Source organism: Rhinoderma darwinii (genome assembly GCF_050947455.1).
Source record: "Rhinoderma darwinii isolate aRhiDar2 chromosome 5 unlocalized genomic scaffold, aRhiDar2.hap1 SUPER_5_unloc_51, whole genome shotgun sequence".
Classification (NCBI taxonomy): Eukaryota; Metazoa; Chordata; class Amphibia; order Anura; family Rhinodermatidae; genus Rhinoderma; species Rhinoderma darwinii.
Genome location: NW_027461811.1, coordinates 320,946 through 342,915, shown reverse-complemented (window position 1 = coordinate 342,915; position 21,970 = coordinate 320,946). Strand labels below are relative to the sequence as shown.

The 21,970-nt window shown below is 47.6% G+C and overlaps 1 protein-coding gene across 1 annotated transcript in view; it reads right to left on the bottom strand.

The window, feature by feature from the left end:
• Window positions 1-20,403, bottom strand: part of LOC142696296 (uncharacterized) — a 38,942-nt gene extending 18,539 nt beyond the window's left edge. Inside the window, exon 1 of the mRNA XM_075847624.1 lies at window positions 20,191-20,403. Within this exon, the coding sequence (XP_075703739.1) occupies window positions 20,191-20,312 (122 nt within the window). The 5' untranslated portion in view covers window positions 20,313-20,403. The remainder of the gene's footprint in view (window positions 1-20,190) is intronic.
• Window positions 20,404-21,970: the final 1,567 nt, after the last annotated feature.

The window sequence follows — 21,970 nt, the reverse complement described above, 5'->3', positions numbered from 1 at the left end:
AAAACTAGACCCCCTAAAGGTATTCATCTAGTGGTGTAGTGAGCATGCAAAAGAGAAGTGAAGCTGTGTATTTATAACGGATGCATGTCGCTATAGACGTATTTGCCTGTACTTATGACTATGGCTTGCTAAAGAAGCAGTTGTCCCTCATCTGATGTCATTGTGGACAGAATTCTGTCCTAATATAAAATCAGTCAGAGAGGAAAAAATAAACTATACTGGAGTGACGGGCAATATTTTAAAAAAAATAATGGAGGAAAATGCATCCAACTATGTTGCAAACTCGAGTCTGTTCACTCAACACCTGCACGGCTGTCATGACAAGGTTTTTTTTTTTCAGTGACTGGTTGTACAACGTCTCTTTAGCTCCATCAATCCCTATATGACGAACGTGCCAACTGATTCTGCCCAGCAAGGTAGGAACTGTTATGTGCACAAAACAACCAACGGTTAAAGTATATATAAAGGGGCAGTGTCCAAAACCATCTATAGGAACAGTAAGGGTATGTTCACACAGGCGATTTTCAGCCGTTCTTCGAGCCGTAAACGCCCCGAAAAACGTCTAAACATGCGGGGGGCTGAACGCCTCCTAACATCTGCCCATTAATTTCAATGGGAAAAACGGCGTTCCGTTCCCACAGGGCGATTTTAAAAACGGCCACGTAAAATAAAGCAACGTAAAAAGAAGTGCATGTCACTTCTTGAGCCGTTTTTGGAGCCGTTTTTCATTGACTCAATAGAAAAACAGCTCCAAGAACGGCCGTAAAAAACGCCGCAAAAAACGCAAGTTGCTTAAAAAACAGCTGAAAATCAGGAGCTGTTTTGGCTTGAAAACAGCTCCGTATTTTCAGACGTTTTTTTTAAGCGTGTGAATATACCCTAAAGGATCACTAATCCCCAAAATGATGTCAGTATTTCCAGAAGCATTGTCGGATGCAGGAGGTCCTGCGAAAACCCAAATGTAGTAAAGCCCATAGTGTATTGATTAGGAACAGCTCGATTATTAGTGATCCTCCAAATAAAAAAAAAAGATCATGCCCGTATCACCAATTAGAAATATTAATAAAAATAACAGCTTTGTTCAAAAGAAAAAAAATGATCTAAAATATGAAAGGGTTAAAATATTTTCTGAATAAATAAACTCTACTACCTCTCCCAAAAGAATTCCTCCCCACTTGGAAAGCCCACAAACTAAAATGAAAATATAAATTTAAATTTAGTTGAAATGGGCACATCGGGCAGTAGAATCGACTATCCCTCCTCCTTCCATGCTTACTGGAAATCCGGCACCTTTTTTTGGGGATATCTTTGCGTCTCGGTGGAAGGGACGGGGTGAAGAAAATGGCGCTCTGAAAGACTTTGCACATCGTCAGACTTGTAGGGTTATGCAGGGTCATTGGAGTAAAATAGGAGACGCTCAATAACCTCCTCCTGGAACTGGAGGAAGGTGAGCGTTCCTTGTGTTTTTTTATAAAGTACAAACCCATTATAGGTAGTGATCTGAATTAGGTAGATTGCTACCTTTTTGTACCAGGCCCTGGTCTTCCGCTTCACTAAATACAGTTGAAGCATCTGGTCCGACAGATCTACACCCCCATGAATTTATTGTACTCTGTCACACAGACAGGCCTACGCTTTTCCACGATGGCCCCCTCTCTCTAACAGCCACCGTGGTGCCTGGATGCATAGTGGACAACATATAGATGTCCTTCTTCTCATTCCACTTTACTACAAGTAACTGCTCGCTTACCAGTGTGAATGACGCCCCCCTTTCCACACGTCTGGACACCAATTGCTTTGGGAATCCCACTCTGTTTTTATGGACTGTTTAGCAGGCCCCTGTATTTGCAGCATGGAGGGATTTAAAAAGGGGGACACTGCTATAAAATTATTAGTGTAGACGTGGTACCCTTGGTGCAGGAATGGCACCATTAGGTCCCACACAATTTTGCCAGATGTGCCAATTGTCTATGGGCAGCCTGGGGGATTAATTTGGCGGTCTTTGCCTTCATAGATCAAGAAACCACAGGTGTAACCTGTTGTGCTCTAGCACACTTTATATAGTTTAACGCCATATTTTGCACTTTTGGAGGGGATGAACTGCCGGAATGAAAGACGGTCTTTGTAGCTAATCAGGGATTCATCCACCGATAAATTTTGATCTGGGGTGTAGAATTTGACGAAAGATTCTTGTAGGAGGGAAATTAAAGGCCTCAATTTATTAAGGCGACCGTAGCTTGGTTAATTTCTTTGGGGGACTTGGGAGGTATCTGTAAAATGCATGAAGCGCATTATAGATTCATATCGGTATCGGGACATAACTGCTGCAAATACAGGGGTAGTGTGGACAGCTCTTGATGCCCAGTAAGAGCGGATAGTTGTTTTTTTTGACCAACCCCATATTTAGATTAGGCCTAAAAAAAAATTAAGCTCAGGGACACTAGTAGGGGTCCATGATGAGTAGATGGATGTGGGTTTCTGTGCAATAAACTGTCTTGCATAGATATATGTCTATTGGACAATTAACTCCAGGACTTGGTCACTGACAAATATGTGGAAGAAGTTCAAAGGGGTATAATTAGCAACATCCACATTTATTCCTGGGATTGCTGACAGTTGCGGGACCTGGAGGTAAATTAAATTGCAGGATCCCAGAACATGGGAGGCCCTGCACCACTTGACCCTGCACCGGGGATTTGACAGCAACAATTGATTCTACCACCATAGGGCCTGGGGTCCAGAGGTAGAAGTATAACTTGAGCCGTCACTGTCTGAAAAAAGTTCCACCTCTGAAGCAGTCGGTGTGGCTGCCTGAACTGCCGGAGCATATCAAGGTGTACGCTTGCTCCACAGTAAACCTTCTCTGAGCCATTATTTAGGTAGAACTGTAACCATTAGGCTACTACGTTTTTTTACGTTTTATGTCTAAAAAACATTTTCTTTGTTTTTTGCTATTTTTTTTCAAACTAAGAAAAAAAAAAAAAGTTTATCACTAGGTAGATAAATAGATTCCTAAATCCAGCGCCAAAAAATATATGTAAAACTGGCTGATCACTTGTGCTCACACAGGGGATGAGGGGGCACAAATGGGGTGATCAGGGGGCACAGACATGAAAAGTTTGTGGTTTTTTTCACTTTACTTCATTTGTACAGCTCAGGATTTGGTTATAGTGTCTCTCTCTTCACTCACAGATCAACTACAGTGAGGGGAGAGGAAGACAGCCAATGTCCTTGTTGTATTTTCTAAACAGACTTACATAGATCACTGCAGGGACCACTCAGATTGATCCCTGGCTGTTACTATTTGCCATATGCTGCCACAGGCAGCATTGGCAATATGCAAACGGCGCATACCGTTATCAGGGACAGGGTGGTGGGCGGGCGAGGGTCTAATAGGTGCTGGCCCTTATTTTTACTATTTCTCTCTTTTCTCACAGAATATATTCTTAATATAAAACTTTTGACATGTCATAGTGATATGTCAGACTTTTTAATCGGTGGGGGGTCTGAGCACTGAGACCCCCACCGATCGCTAAAGTGAAGCGGCAAAAGCACTCGATTGAATGCTAAGCCGCTTCGTTTCTGATCGTCATTCCTCGGAGTGGTACACCACTTGCTCGGCTTTTCAAGAAGAGCAGATCAGAAACTAAGCGGCACAGCGGTCCTTCTGCCACTTTGTTATAGCGATCCATGGGGGTCTCAGTGCTCGGACCCCCACCGTTCAAAACTTCTGACATTTCACTATGACATGTCAGAAGTTTTTTAGTAGTTTAGTTACACTTTAACCCCTTCCCGCCGGATCACGTATATTAACGTCATTAAAACCGGTGTCTTACCGCATTTTGACGTTACTGTACATCATGGAGATGAAGCTGGCTCAGGAGCTGAGCCAGCAACATCACCGCCGGGTGACAGCTGTATGTTACAGCTGGCACCCTGAGGTATCGGCCAGGACCGGAGCTGGCCTCCGATCCGACCGATTAACCCCTCACATGCTGCGTTCAATAGAGATCGCAGCATGTGAGGAGTTTATAGCCACCGACACCCCAGCAACGTGATCGCTGGGTTGCCGGTGGCTGCAAAGGCGATCGGAGGGCTAATGCTTACCTCCCGATCAGCCTGTAACGGAATCCTCCTATGCCTCGTCGTCGGCGGGGCCCAGGAGGCTTCCGGTACCATCGGCAAGATGGCGCCGCCTTAGCTTCCGGCTCAGAAGCGGAGCTGGCGTCATCAGCAGTGGGTGTCCACTGTATGTTACAGCGGACACCCCGATCTATCACCAGGAACCGGAGCTAGCTCCGATTCCTGGCATTAACCCCTTCGATGCAGCGATCCATTGTGATCGCTGCATCCTAGAGGTTTGTAGAAAATCGGCAGCCTTGCCATGCGATGGCAAGGCTGGCGACTGTTACTATGGCAACAGGAGCCCTAACAATGGGCTCCTGTCTGCCATTACGTAAGCTGATTAGGCCCCGCCCAGAGGCGGAGCCTGATCGGCTTGCTGTCAGTGAACAACTGACAGTTCCAATACATTGCACTACATAGGTAGTGCAATGTATTAGAACATCAAACAAACAGTTGGACATTCAAGTCCCCTAGTGGGACTAAAGAAAAGTGTAAAAAAAAAGTGTAAAAAAGTAAAAATAAAAGTTGTAAAACATACAATAAAAGTTTAAAATAATAACACAAAACACAATCGCCCTTTTTCACTTATCAAGTCATTTATTATAGAAAAAAATAATAAAGCCATACATATTTGGTATCGCTGCGACCGTAACGACCTGAACTATAAAAATATTATGTTATTTATCCAGCGCAGTGAACGCCGTAAAAAAAAAACCTCAAGAACACTGCCATAATTACTGGTCACTGTCTTCCAAAAATTGAAATAAAAAGTGATCAAAAAGTCGCATGTATCCAAAAATGGTACCGATAAAATCTATACCTCGTCTCGCAAAAAACAGCTGCATCGACGAAAAAATGTAAAAGTTATGGCTCTCACAACTTGGCGACAGAAAAAATACATTCTCTTTCCAAAAGTAATTTTATTGTGCAAAAAGTTATAAAAAAAGTTCTATAAATTTGGTATCGACGGAATCGTACTGACCCGCAGAATGAAGGTAACATGTAGTTTATAACGCATGTTGAACGCTGTATAAAAAAAAATACAACTAAAAAACTATGGCAGAATTTCTTTTTTTTTTGTCACCTTGCTTCCCAAAAAAAGGATAACAAGTGATCAAAAAGTTGATTGTACCCCAATATGTACCAATAAAAGCTACAGCTCGTCCCGTAAAAAAAGAGCCCTCATACCACTACGTCTATGAAAAAATAAAATAAGTTAAGGCTCCAATGATTCAGGAAAGAAAATTATCCAGTTGTGCCGGCCCGAGGGGAACATTTCTTCTGTTTCAAAAGGCGATGTATCAAGGCACTAAAATTAGGGAACCAGGAAGGGGAGGGCCCAAACATATCTGCTGGAAGCGACGGTGCCCGTATTATACCAGGACAACACTTTCCCGGCAAAATTCCCCAAACTGCAAAGGTGCGGAGTGTGGACCAAAAGGGGCATAAGGAAGGACATTTATCAGTGCGACACCGGCCTGTGCAGAAAGGATCGATCACAGCGTAATACACATCTATGGATCATTTTATTATTTTTTTTACCTTATTATTATACCACCTGACTATGCCCCTAATGTACTCTGCCCAGCTCAGATGTGCCCCACATTATAAACGGAAACAACAGTGATACTCCAAACAAAACTATTACCAAGCAAATTCCACGCTCCAAAACCCAAATGGCGCTCCCACCCATCTGAGCCCTACAGTGTGCCCAAACAGCAGTTTACTTCCACATATATGGCATCACCATACCCGGGAGAACCCTTTTAACAATTTTTGGGTGTGTGTCCCCAGTGGCACAAGCTGGGCACGACATATTTGACACTGAATTGGCATATCTAGGGAAAAATTTAAATTTGTACCTTCCGCAGCGCGATCGTTTATGGAAAAGACACGTGGGGTGAAAATGCTCACTACACCTCTTAATAAATGCCTTGAGGGGTGCAGTTTCCAAAATGGGGTCACTTCTCAGGGGTTTCTTTTATTATTTCACATCAAAGCCTCTGCAGTTGTGAACCAATACTTTATATGTCGCCAAATTAGGCCTCAATTTTACATGGTACTCTTTCACTCCTGAGCCCTGTCGAATGTCCAGGCAAAAGATTAGGGCCACATGTAGGGTGATTCTAAAACAGGGAAACACCGCATAATAATTGAGAGCTGTCTTGTTATGGTGGCACAAGCTGGGCACCACATATTGGCGTATCTAAGGAAAAATTACCATTTTCATTCTCCCACATCGTGTGCACACGAATTTCTGCAAAACACCTGTGGGGTTAACATGCTCACTACACCCCTAGGTGAATACCTTGAGGGTGTTGTTTCCAAAATGGGGTCACTTCTGGGGGGGATACACTGTTTTGGTCCCACAGGGACTTTGCAAATGCAACATAGCGCCCAGAAACCAAACCAAATGCAGCAAAATCTCTACACCAAAAGCAACTGGCGCTCCTTCCCTTCTGAGCCCTGCCGTGTGCCCAAACAGCATTTTATGACCACGTGTGGGGTATTGCCGTACTCCAGAGACGTTGCTTTACAAACGTTGGGGTTCTTTTTTTCCTTTATTTGTTGAGAAAATTAAAAATTTGGAGCTAAAGCTACGTCTTATTGAAGAAAAAGGATTTTTTTTGTTTTCACTGCCCAATTCTAATAAAATCTATGAAACACCTATGGGGGCAAAATGCTCACTACACCCCTAGATGGATTCCTCAAGGGGTGTAGTTTTCTCAATGGAGTCACTTTTTTGGCGTTTTCACTGTTTTGGTACCTCAGGGGCTTTGCAAATGCAACATGGCCTGCGCAAACCATTCCTGCTAAATTTGAGCTCCAAAAGCCAAATAGCGCTCTTTCCCTTCTAAGCTCCGCTGTGTGTCCAAACATCCGTTTATAACCACATGTGGGGTATTGTTTTACTCGGGAGAAATTGCTTTACAAATGTTGTGGTGCTTTTTCTCCTTTAGTCCTCGTGGAAATTAGAAAAAATTAGCTAAACCTACATTATCTTTGAAAGAATGAAGATTTTTATTTTCACGGCCTACTTCCAATAATTTCTGCAAAAAACCTGCGGGGTCAAAATGCTCACTATACCCCTAGATAATTTCCTCAAGGGGTGTAGTTTCCCAAATGGGGTCACTTTTGGTGGATTTCCACTGTTTTGGCACCGAAAGAGCCCTTGAAACCTGACATGGTGCCTAAAATATTTTCTAATAAAAAGGAGGCCCCAAAATCCACTGGGTGCTCCTTTGCTTCTGAGGCCTGTGTTTCAGTCCATTACCGCACTAGGGCCACATGTGGGATATTTCTAAAAATTGCAGAATCTGGGCAATAAATATTGAGTTGCGTTTCTCTGGTAAAAACTTCTGTGTTACAAAAAAAAAATAGATTAAAAATGAATTTCTGCAAAAAAAAATGAAATTTGAAAATTTGCTCTTGCTACCGCCCAGCCTCTTCCTGACTTCATGGAAGTCACCCTCTGTAACTTTCCATAATTCTCATAGTAGTGAATGGCAGTTACGGAAGCAGCGTAGCATGCGAGCTACGCTGCTTCCGTAACTACCATTCGGTTCTATGGGACTTACGGAAACAGTGTAACTCAGCAAACTATGCTTTTTTTTGTAACTCCCGACATTGAAGTCAGGAAATGTCCGGGAGGCAGCGAGAAAGAGGTAGAACATGGTTTAGGGGGCCCCGTTCTTAAGATAGGTGCGGGTCCCAGAGGTGGGACCTCTTTGGCCACTTTTGACCTTCCTGACAGAGCCCCATTTTTCAAATCTGACATGTTTGACTTTATGTGGTAATAACTTCGGAATGCTTTTACATATCCAAGGGATTCTGAGACTGTTTTGTCATGACACATTGGACTTTATATTACTGGCAAAATTTGCTCCATACATTCAGTATTTAATTGTGAAAAACACCAAAATTTAGCGAAAAATTGCAAAAATGAGCATTTTTCTAAATTTAAATGTATCTGCTTGTACGACAGGCATTTATACCACACAAAATAGTTGCTAATTAACATTCCCCATATGTCTACTTTAGATTGGCATTGTTCTTCTGAACATCCTTTTACTTTTCTAGGACGTTACAAGGTTAGAACTTTAGCAGCAATTTCTCACATTTTCAAGAAAATTTAAAAAGGCTATTTATACAGGGGCCAGTTCAGATGTGAAGTGGGTTTGAGTCCCTCATATATTAGAAACCTTCAATAAGTCATCCTATTTTAAAAACTTCACCCCTCAAAGTATTCGAAATAGCATTTAGAAAGTTTCTTAACCCTTTAGACGTTTCACAGGAATTAAAGCAAAATAGAGGTGACATTTACAAATACCAGAAAAATGCAACTCAAAATTTATTGCCCAGGTTCTGCAGATTTAGAAAATATCCCACATGTGGCCCTAGCGTGGATTCTTTGGGCCTTCTTTTTGTTAGAATATATTTTAGGCACCATGTTTGAAGGGCACCACTAAAAGTGACCCCATTTGGGAAACTACATCCACCAAAGAAATTATCTAGGGGTATAGTGGGCATTTTGACCCCACAGGTTTATTGCAGAAATTATTGGAAGTAGGTGATGAAAATGAAAATCTACATTTTTTCAAAGAAAATGTAGGTTTAGCTAATTTTTTCTCATTTACACAAGGACTAAAGGAGAAAAGGCACTGCAAAATTTGTAAAGCAATTTCTCCAGAATAAAACAATGTGGTTGAAAATGGCTGTTTGGACACGGCAGGGCTTAGAAGGGAAAGAGCGCCATTTGGCTTTTGGAGCTCAAATTTAGCAGGAATGATTTGCAGAGGCCATGTCACATTTGCAAAGCCCCTGAGGGACCAAAACAGTGAAAACACCCAAAAACTAACTCTATTTAGGAAACTACACCCCTTGAGGAATTCATCTACGGGTGTAGTGAGCATTTTGACCCCACAAGTTTTTCATAGAATTTATTAGAATTGGGCAGTGAAAATAAAAAGACGTAGATTTAGCTCAAAATTTTTCATTTTCTCAACAAATAAAGGAAAAAAAGAACCCCAACATTTCTAAAGCAATTTCTTCCGAGTATGGCAATACCCCATTTGTGGTCATAAACTGCTCTTTGGGCACACAGTAGGGCTCACAAGGGAAGGAGCGGCATTTGGATTTTGAAATGCAGATTTTGCTGGATTGGTTTCTGGTCGCTATGTCGCATTTGCAAAGCCCCTGTGGGTCCAAAACAGTGGAAACCCCCCCAGAAGTGATCCCATTTTGGCAACTACACCTCTCAAGGTATTCAGCTAGTGGTGAAGTGAGCATGTTAACCCTGCCGGTGTTTTGCAAAAATTAGTGTGCACTCGATGTTTCAGAGTGAAAATGGGATTTTTTTCTATAGATATGCCAATATGTGGTGCCCAGCTTGTGCCACTATAACAAGACAGCTCTCTAATTAACCCCTTCCCGACATTTGACGTATCCATACGCCAAAGTTGGGTAGGGGAAGTATGGAACGAGTTCACAGAGTGAACCCGCTCCATACGATGCCAGTGTTTGCTGTATGTTACAGAGTAAAGAGCGGCATCTCGCTCGAGTCCGATCCCGCTCGTTTATCTCGTTAAATGCTGCGGTCAATAGCAACCGCAGCATTTAACTCATTAGAAAGAGGGGGGCGACCCCCTCTAACAGCTCATTGCGCCCCCCGCAACGCAATCGCGCGGGGGTGGGGCGATGGTTTCTATGGCTGCCTGGGGGCCTAATGAAGGCCCCCAGGTCCGCCGTCTTTGTGCATCTATTGAGCCCTCACATAAGTACTTACATTAGTATTGCAGTATATTGTGCAAGCGATCTGACGATCGCTGGTTGAAGTCACCTAGGGGGACTAATAAAAAAAAGTAAAAATGAGTTAAACAAAGTTTTTTTTTTTATGTAAAAAAAAAAGAAAAAAATTAAAAGTGCAAAAAAAAAACATTTCCCCATTTTCCCCCTAGACAGAGGCGTAGCTAGTTTCTCCTGCACCCGGGGCAAAGATTCACCTTGGCGCCCCCCCCCCCCCAAACTCTTTCCCGACATCTCCTTCCCACTCACAATGTTTGCTTAATCAACCAATCAATGAGGTGTAACTTTTTTTTCACTTTTATTTTAATGTAACTGGAGCATAAAGCCATTTGTACATTTTACAAGCAGTATAGTTCTATGTGCGGTCCTTGTTTTGCGGATCCGTGATATGCAGCCCTATAAATGGCAACGGTTGTGTGCTTGAGGCCTTGGGCCTCATGCCCACTTCAGTTTTTTTCATCAGGGTGCTATCCGTTGTTTGAACTGATAGCACCCTGACAAATTTATTTCAATAGGTCCATGCACACTTCCATTGTTTTAACTCAATCGTGCCGCCGTTCCCTCAAAAATAGGGCAGGTCCTACTCCTGCCCGTTTTTGACGGAACAGTCTCTGCATTTGCATTGATTTGGTCCGTGAAACAACGGACTGTACACGGAAGCCATCCGTGTGAGGTCCGTGATTCACGGAAACCGTCATTAGCGGCAGTACAACGGCCGACGGAAGTGTGCATGAGGCCATACAGTCAAATCCTTCCTCCCCACTAAAACAGATTATACAGAATCCCCTCACCCAACTTATTTATATGCATACTCACACACCTCCGACACAAAAACGATTTATAAACACACTCACACACCTCCACACACACCTCCACACACACACACCTCCACACAAACGCACACACACACACACACACACCTACACACACACACACACACACACACACCTCCACACACACAAACCTCCACACACACACTTCCACACACACACCTCCACACACACACCTCCACACACACACACACACACGCACACACCTCCACACACACACACACACCCACACACACCTCCACACACACTTCCACACACACCTCTATACACACACACACACATACACCTCCACACACACACACAAACACACACCCCCAAACACCTCCAAACACCTCCACACACACACCTCCACACACACACAGACACACACCTCCACACACACACACACACACACACACACACACACCTCCACAAACACACAACTCCACACACCTCCACACACCTCCACTCACACACACACACCTCCACACCTCCCACACACACACACACACACACACACACACACACACACACACACACACACACACACACACACACACACACACACACACACACCTCCACACACCTCCACACACACACACACACACACACACACACAACTCCATACACACACACTTCCACACACACACCTCCACAGACACACAGTCAAATCCTTCCTCCCCACTAAAACAGATTATACAGAATCCCCTCACCCAACTTATTTATATGCATACTCACACACCTCCGACACAAAAACGATTTATAAACACACTCACACACCTCCACACACACCTCCACACACACACACACCTCCACACAAACGCACACACACACACACACACACACACACCTACACACACACACACACACACACACACACACACACACCTCCACACACACAAACCTCCACACACACACTTCCACACACACACCTCCACACACACACCTCCACACACACACACACACACACACACACACACACGCACACACCTCCACACACACACACACACACACACACACACACACACCTCCACACACACACACACACACACACACACACACACACACACACACACACACCTCCACACACACCTCCACACACACTTCCACACACACCTCTATACACACACACACACATACACCTCCACACACACACACAAACACACACCCCCAAACACCTCCAAACACCTCCACACACACACCTCCACACACACACAGACACACACCTCCACACACACACACACACACACACACCTCCACAAACACACAACTCCACACACCTCCACACACCTCCACTCACACACACACACCTCCACACCTCCACACACACACACACACACACACACACACACACACACACACACACCTCCACACACCTCCACACACACACACACACACACACACAACTCCATACACACACACTTCCACACACACACCTCCACAGACACACACACACACACACACACACGCACACACACACAAACACACCTCCACACACCTTTACACACCTCCACACACAGCTCCACACACACCTCCATACACACACTCCTCCACACATACCTCCACACACACACACACACACCTCCACACACAAACACCTCTACACACACACACACACACACACACACACACACACACCTCCACAAACACACAACTCCACATACACACACACACACACACACACCTCCACTCACACACACCTCTGCACACAAACACCTCCACACACAAACACCTACACACACACACACACACACACACCTCCACACACTTCCACACACACCTCCACAAACACATACACATACCTCCATACACACACATACACACACCTCCATACACACACTTCCACACACCTCCACACACACACCTCAACACACACACACACACACACACACACACACACGCGCGCGCGCGTGCGCGACACACACACCTCCACACACACACACACACTCACCTCCACACACACCTCGACACGCACAAACACACCTCCACAGACACACACACACACCTCCACCACAGATACACCTCCACCCACACACACACACAACTCCACACACACACTTCCACACACACACCTCCACACACAAACACACATGCACACCTCCACACACCTCCACACACCTCCACACACCTCCACACACACACACACACACACACACACACACACACACACCTCCACAAGCACACAACTCCACACACACACCTCCCCACAAACACACACCTTCACTCACACACACACCTCCACACACACACACACACACACACACACCTCCACACGCACACGCACACACACACATACACACACGCGCGCGACACACACACCTCCACACACACACACAATTATACACACCTCCACACACACACACACACACACAGACACACGCACGCACACATCTCCACACACACACACACACCTCCCCACACATACCTACACACACACATACGCACACACACACACGCACACCTCCACACACACACCTACACACAGACATACACACACACACACCTCCACACACACACACACACACACACACACACACACACATGACCTGCCTAGGTAGAGTCGTGTGTTAACCTTAAACCATACTATCCCCCACCCCCATTTAGTAACGACACATGACACCGAGGTTGGATGTGAAATGGCCACAGCAGCCGTTTATTAATTTCACAGTTTTATAAAAACAATTTAAATCCGAAACATTCGGATAACTAGTTAGGAATCCACCAGAGAATTCCTCCTAATAATTCACATGACCCAACATGGGTCAGAATCATAAATAACAATTAAACGTTAACATTAACCCGAGCAGAGGAAGTCCTTGAAGCCCCTTCAGATGTTCCTTTCAAGAACACACCGAATTAGCCATCTGCAAACCACTAATTACCTCCAGCCGTAAACCAGCTCGGAAGCACCGTTCACCTCTGCAGATGGCTCCAACCACTAGAAGTCCACTTCAAGGGGATAACACCCGTTGAAGCCCTCAAGTGATATACCGACCACTAGAAGTCCACTTCAAAGGGATAACACCCGATGAAGCCTTCAAGTGACATACCTTCTACCAGAAGACCACTTCAAAGGGATAACACCCGATGAAGTCTTCAACCATGTACCTTTTTTGGGGGACGCATACCCCCGATGCGACCCCCCCACCATTTTGTACTGACTGGCCTCAAGGACTCCCCCCGCCAGCTGCCATGACAACAGAACCTACTCTGGAAAAAAGAAAAACATGTTAAATAAACACACAAAATAAAACACAACGCTCATATACGGACGTACAGAAGACCTAAGGAGTAACAAAACAAGGGTGGGAGGGTGGGAGCTTTGCTTCTTGTGTATTACTCCTCCCGCTGCTTCCGGCTCAATGCCGAGAAACAGCGGGAAGCGCAGTAACGGCCCCCCCGTCCCCCCTAGCTCCTCCCCGTCCCTCCTTCAGCTCCTTCACCTTTCCCTCACCTCTTAACATTAACCCTTTCCCTACCAGGACGGTCATGTCGGCTTCCCTCAAGCCTGCAGCTGCGTCCAGCCTCTTCTTGACCTGCCTAGGTAGAGTCGTGTGTTAACCTTAAACCATACTATCCCCCACCCCCATTTAGTAACGACACATGACACCGAGGTTGGATGTGAAATGGCCACAGCAGCCGTTTATTAATTTCACAGTTTTATAAAAACAATTTAAATCCGAAACATTCGGATAACTAGTTAGGAATCCACCAGAGAATTCCTCCTAATAATTCACATGACCCAACATGGGTCAGAATCATAAATAACAATTAAACGTTAACATTAACCCGAGCAGAGGAAGTCCTTGAAGCCCCTTCAGATGTTCCTTTCAAGAACACACCGAATTAGCCATCTGCAAACCACTAATTACCTCCAGCCGTAAACCAGCTCGGAAGCACCGTTCACCTCTGCAGATGGCTCCAACCACTAGAAGTCCACTTCAAGGGGATAACACCCGTTGAAGCCCTCAAGTGATATACCGACCACTAGAAGTCCACTTCAAAGGGATAACACCCGATGAAGCCTTCAAGTGACATACCTTCTACCAGAAGACCACTTCAAAGGGATAACACCCGATGAAGTCTTCAACCATGTACCTTTTTTGGGGGACGCATACCCCCGATGCGACCCCCCCACCATTTTGTACTGACTGGCCTCAAGGACTCCCCCCGCCACCGCGAAACAGGCCTTGACCACCTTAAGCCTGTGAGTTCCTCCACACCACCACCGCCCTTTCTATGCCTTCTGCTATAGCCAAGCTCCAAATATCAATGCCAACCTCGGTCAGATGAACCCCGTCACTCCTCCAGAAATTCCCCAATCCTGACTCCAAATCCCTATGCCTCACGCAAATGCCCCCGTTCTTTGCCACAAAACGGGACACCGCCCGGTTAACTTTTATCCGAGCTTTATTGACTCTCTCCACCGATCTAGCTAACCGCCAATGCTTCCTTGGGACTATGTCCGACCACACTACCACCAACTTGGGATAAGATACCCACAAACACAACAAATCATGTTTGATATCCCGCACCAACTCACGAAAAGGGCGGACTCCTAAGTCATTCCCACCCACGTGCAACACTAAAACCTCCGGAACCCTATCAAGCCGCACATATGTCTGGAATTCCGCCAACACCCTGTTCCACGACATACCTCTAAACCCCAGCCAATGCACAACCGCATCCTGTCGCGGAATGCGCAACTGGCGACCATCCGGGCGGACGTCCGCCCTCAAAGCCCCCCAGTGCACGTACGAATGACCCATCAACCACACCAGACAAGGAGGCGAATCTGAAACGGAAAACACAGTTAGGCACCACCATATAACATTTGCAAGCATAAACAACCAAATTACAACATATGGGGGCGGACATAGGACTTAAACCTTTTTGACTCCCAACGACCAATACGCCTCACCCCCTCATCATCCAACCCCCAGCGCCCTGCTTCCGTTGCTGCGCCAATCCGGAAGGAATGAGATGAATATGAGCCTGCCGCAACCCCAACCGCCGTCAAACATTTTTTAAAAACAGCTCCAAACTGAAACCTGGACAAGAACGACCCGTCCACATGACGTAACAAAGGCAAATCTGGAGACCCCCTGTTTTTTGTAAAACCCCGCATGCACTCTACTGGACACATGACCGACCCCGGGAGAGCGAACAAAACTATCAGTTTTCCCTTCCCTAATTGGTCAGTTTTTGATCTACGCAACCATACCTCCAACCGATCTGCAAAAAGGCTCACCTCCCCAGATCTCAGCCCCCCTGCCTGTTTAGTACTCGGCGACACCAACTCACCTATTCTAAATGCTCCGAAGAACGCCAACGAGAAAGCCAACCGAAACAAATCCATTTCATCTGAAGAACGACATACCGATGCCAATGAACCGCCCAACAAGCCCAGCAAAGCAAACGACACCGGCCTTCTACTATCCGCCTCCACCCTACCTCTGCGCAACCCCTTCAAAGCCTGCGATACCAGAAATTCCTTCGATACATCCCGCAAGCCCCGCAACTTAAGCCCAAACGCCACCGCGGATATAAACCGGTTCACCTTCGCTACTGAAAACCCCCCCTCCCAGGCATCCCCTAACCAATACAAAAGTGCCACCAACCTGTCTCTATCCGTATTAACATCACCCAACTCTCTTACCCACTCCTCCCACTGCCTCCAACAAGCAGCATAAGCCCTCCACGTCGTGCGCGCCAAAGACCTTTGTAACAGCTGCTCTACGGGACCGATACCAGATCCCATAGATGATCCGGACACGCCAAACCGAGACGTTCCGCTCCCGGGGCCAATTGCCGAAACCGGTCCCACTGCGAGCGAGAAAGAGCATCAGCAACACAATTCCGTACACCCGGGACATGCACCGCCACCACCCACGCGTTCAGCGACAAACACACCAACACTAAATGTCGCAACAATTGAACTACCGGAGGAGAGGACGCCGTGATGTTATTAATGGCAAGCACCACCCCCATGTTGTCGCAGTAAAAACGGACCTTCTTATCCCTGAGCCTGTCCCCCCAAATGGTAGCCGCCACCACGATGGGAAACAGCTCGAGCAGGGCCAGATTCCGCGTCAATCCACTGGACACCCAGCTAGCCGGCCATTGACCTGCGCACCACGGACCTCCCCCGTAAGCTCCAAAGCCACCCGCCCCAGCCGCATCCGTGAAAATATTCAGATCACTCGTATCCTGCGCTGGGGCCATCCATAGCGAGCGACCATTGTACTGGCCCAAGAAGTCATCCCAAACCTGAAGATCAGCTCGGTGCTCCTCCTTGAGCCTCACAAAATGATGCGGCGCCCGCACTCCCGCCGTTGCCGCCGCCAACCTTCTACCAAACACCCTCCCCATCGGCATAATCCGGCAGGCGAAATTCAACTTCCCCAGCAGCGACTGAAGCTCCCTCAGCGACATTTTCTTCCTTCTACAAGCCCGTCGCACCTCCAGCCTCAAAGCACCCAACTTATCCGCCGGGAGCCGACACTCCATTGCCACCGAGTCAATTTCGATTCCCAAGAAACAAATCGTCGCTACCGGGCCCTCCGTTTTTTCCGGCGCCAAAGGGATCCCAAAATCCCTCGCCACCTTCTGCAGGGCATGAAGCAAGTTACCGCAAACCGGCGAACCCCCCGGGCCAACGCACAAAAAATCATCTAAGTAATGGATCAACGAATCGACCCCGGATACTCCCCTCGTTACCCACTCCACGAAGCTACTAAACGCCTCGAAGTATGCACAAGAAAGAGAACACCCCATCGGAAGGCACCGATCCACGTAAAAGGCCCCATTCCAAAAACAACCCAACAGCCGTTGGCTTTCTGGATGCACCGGCAACAACCTGAACGCCGCCTCGATGTCGGTTTTTGCTAGCAGCGCCCCCGGACCCGCAGCCCGCACTAACCCCACCGCCTTATCGAACGAGGTATAAACTACGGAACACAACTCGTGATCAATCCCGTCATTTACCGACGAACCTTTGGGATACGATAAATGTTGAATCAAACGAAACTTTCCGGGCTCGCGTTTAGGGACAATACCCAAAGGGGACACAACTAAATCTTTCACCGGCGACTCCACAAATGGCCCCGACATGCGCCCCAACGAAACTTCTTTTAACAACTTTTCCGACACGACTTCCGCATGCAAGTAAGCCGATTTTAAATTTCTCCGCGTAACCGGAACCTCATAAGGAGGCGGAGGAATAACAAAACCAACACTAAACCCTTCATAAAGCAACTTAGCTGCCGCCCTATCCGGATACTCATTTAGATAAGGGGCCATCTTTTCCACCCTCACCGGCGACACCCCCTTGACCAGCCCCGTGCTGGTTCCCGGACCTCTTTTTCCGCAGACATTTTGCCGCCCCGTGTGATGCCCCATTACACTCGGAGCACACGTGCTTGAACTTGCACGTGGCCCCGAACTTGCACTGGCCTTCATTGAATTGCCAGCAAAACCCCGCCTTTCCCCCGCCGCTTGGTCCACTCTGACTAGTCTGGCCTCCCTGGCCACCGCTCCCGGGAAAGGGCTGCCTAACCGGAGCCGTAACCCGTAACCAGAGAGCAATATCCTTCTGGTCCCACCGAATCGCCGGCCGAACCGCCTTCCGCTGACGGAATTGCTCATCATATCGCAGCCACGCCTGACCCCCATACGCCCTATGAGCCTCCCCAATAGCATCAAAATAACAAAATAACGCCGAACAATTTTCCGGCGCCTTTTCCCCTATCACACTAGCCAATATGGCGAACGCCTGCGACCAATTAACGAACGTCTGCGGGATAAGCCTATACCGCCGCCGTTCCTCCTCGTCCTTTTTACTCTCATCCCGCTTGCTCTTATCCAAATTGAATTTAGCCAGCGGCAAGAGAGAAAAAATTTCAACATATTCATCTTTCCAGATCCGATCACGCACCTCCTGCTTTAAATGCGCCCCCAACGGACCCTCAAAACAAACATACACCTCCCCCCGAGCACGATCGTCCATGCGCACTCGATCGCCGTCCTTCTGTGCCTCAGTCTGCACCGACACCGCGACCGCCTCTCTAACCGCCACCACAGGACGCGCCTGCAACGATCCCACTTCCCTGGGGCCTTCCCAAACTACCGCAGGGGACACTTCCGTTACTACCGGCGCCGCGGCCCTATCCAGGCGCCCCACCAGCTCCCGTAAGCAACCCACTAAATCTGCCAAACCCGCTCCGTCGCGTCCGCCCGCGCCACTACCGGCCCCCGATGCTATGCTAGCAGCCCCCCCGCCGACACCCGACATAAAAATCGCTGGATAAGACAATAATGGAGTTATACACTCACCGGGCTGCACAGGCGCTGTGTTCCCGTCAGCCGGACCATCCTGACCTCGACGATAGACGTCCAGTTCACCTTCCTCCAGTTCTTCTCTCGCCGACGACTGTCCCTCCCAACGACCTCTTCGGAAAGGGGATGAGGACGCGCTGACCGATGGGCCGGCAACCTGCCGCCCGACCGCCGGGACCCAGACTTCCGACCGGACCTGTTGCCTCGACGTCGCTGCAGATCTAGTCGTCCGTCTAGACGATCCTGACGAAGCCTGCCCCCTGGCCGGAACATCACCATGCGGGGCGGCCGTACCTTGCTCTCGACATCTTCCATCTGATGGGGGAGGGGTGACAGGGAGCCCGGCCTGCGACTCCCTGCTTACCGCCGGACCCCGTCGCGGCCTGGGATTCCTGCCAGGACGCAGGGCCTGGGAAGGGGCGGTCCTCCCAGCTGCCTGGCCTGCAGCGTCCGGGATCGGGCTCCCTCTGCGACGCCGTGTCCGCGGGACTACCTCCGGACTCAGGCGCTCTGGAGGTCGGGACCGCCGAGAGGGACGGGTCGACACAGCCTGCATCGCCGTCACCCCTGCTACCGCTCTCTGCCTGCCCAGCGCAGGAGCGGTTGTTGCCGACTCCCCCCCCGCCGCCATAGCCATGCTCGTAGGGGGGCCGGGGGAGGGGAGCCTGTCCCTTACAACAGACCCCGAACGCCGTGCCCGACGTGGCGAAACGGCGTCCGGGATCCGCGTTAATGCAGCCACGGTCTCCTCCAGCCATCCGGGACCGTGGTGCACAGCAGCGGCACGCAGCCGCTCTAAAATCAGGGCCTCTGCCATACTAAAAAGCCGGGCAACGGGGAGCTTTGCTTCTTGTGTATTACTCCTCCCGCTGCTTCCGGCTCAATGCCGAGAAACAGCGGGAAGCGCAGTAACGGCCCCCCCGTCCCCCCTAGCTCCTCCCCGTCCCTCCTTCAGCTCCTTCACCTTTCCCTCACCTCTTAACATTAACCCTTTCCCTACCAGGACGGTCATGTCGGCTTCCCTCAAGCCTGCAGCTGCGTCCAGCCTCTTCTCACACCTCTACTCACACCTCCACACACACCTCCACACACACCTCCCCCTACTTGCACATACACAGCTGTACTTATCAGTTCGGAGCTCCGTAGTGGGATCTTCATGTTATGAGGGGTCACACGTTGCAGGCAGGAGAATAGCTGTGGATAAGACTGCTCCTCCCCATCCCTCTCTTCCTCCATCCTCCCTGCTTGTCTGTCTGCTAGCTGGAGCTGAACACTTCAATGGTGTTCTGTTCTCCTCACAGGCAGAGTGTATGGCCGGCTGCATTATATGACGTCACATGTGACGTATAATGCAGCTGCCCGGAGCACACACACACACGCTCTGCCTGTGCAGGAGAACATCGTGCATACATTACACAGCTCCCACTCCTGTCCCATGTGCTGCCCATGGCACTAAATGTCTATGGGGGTATCGGCCCGGAGGGCACATGCCTCCACTCCCCTGGTCGGCGCCCCCCCTTCCTTCCGTTGTAGTTGCATCTGGGGTACATGCCCCGCCTGCCCCCCCTAGCTACGCCCTTGCCCTAGAGCATAGTAAAAAAAAAAAAAAACTTAATTGGTATCGCCGCGTCCGTAAAAGTCTGAACTATTACAATATATCATTATTTAACCCGCACGGTGAACGCCAGAGCCTCTATTTTTTTGGTCAACTAATCTCCCACAAAAAATGAAATAAAACGTGATCAAAACGTTGCATGTACACCAAAATGGTATTATTAAAAACTACAGCTTATCCCGCAAAAAATAAGCCCTCATACCACTTAATCGACGGAAAAATAAAAAAGTTACGGCTCTCGGAATTTGGCGACACAAAATACATTTTATTTTTTACACTTAGGTTTTTACTTGTAAAAGTAGTAAAATATAGAAAAAACTATATATATTTGGTATCGCCGTAATCGTATTGACCCAAAAAATAAAGTTAACATGTTGTTTTAATTGCACAGTGAATTCCGTCAAAAAAACTACGCACAAAAAACCATGGAGGAATCGCTGTTTTTTTCATTTTCTACCCCACAAATAACTTTTTTTCCCATTTTCTACTTCATTATATAGCACAATAAATGATGCAACGGAAACCTACAACTCGTCCCGCAAAAATCAAGCCCTCATAGGACTATATCGACGGAAAAAACGAAAATGAAAATCTGAAAAAAGGGCTGCGGCGGGGAGGGGTTAATATGCTGTGTTTCCCGGTTTTAGAAACACCCTACATGTGACCCTAATCTTTTTCCTCAACATTTGACAGGGCTCAGGAGTGAAAGAGTACCATGCAAAATTGAGGCCTAATTCGGTGATTCACAGAGTATTGGTTCACAATTGCAGTGGCTCTGATGTGAAATAATAAAAGGAACCCCTGAGAAGTGACGCCATTTTGAAAACTGCACCCCACAAGGCATTTATTAAGGGGTGTAGTGAGCATTTTCACCCCACAGGTCTTTTCCATAAATGATTGCGCTGCAAATGATGCAAAGTAAAATTAAAATTTTTCCCTAGATGTGCTATTTCAGTGCCAAATATGTCGTGCCCATCTTGTGCCACTGGAGACACACACCCAAAAAATTGTTAAAAGGGTTTTACCGGGTATGGCGCTGCCATATATGTGGAAGTAAAATGCTGTTTGGGCATGCTGTAGGGTTCAGAGGGGAAGGATCACCATTTGGCTTTTGGAGCATGGATTTTGCTTGGCAGTAGTTTTGTTTGTACTTTTACTGGTGTTTCCGTTTATAATGTAGGGGGTACATGTAAGCTCGGCGGAGTATATAAGGGGCATAGTCAGGTGGTATAATAATGGGGTAAAAAAAACAATAAAATAATCCATAGATGTGTGTTAC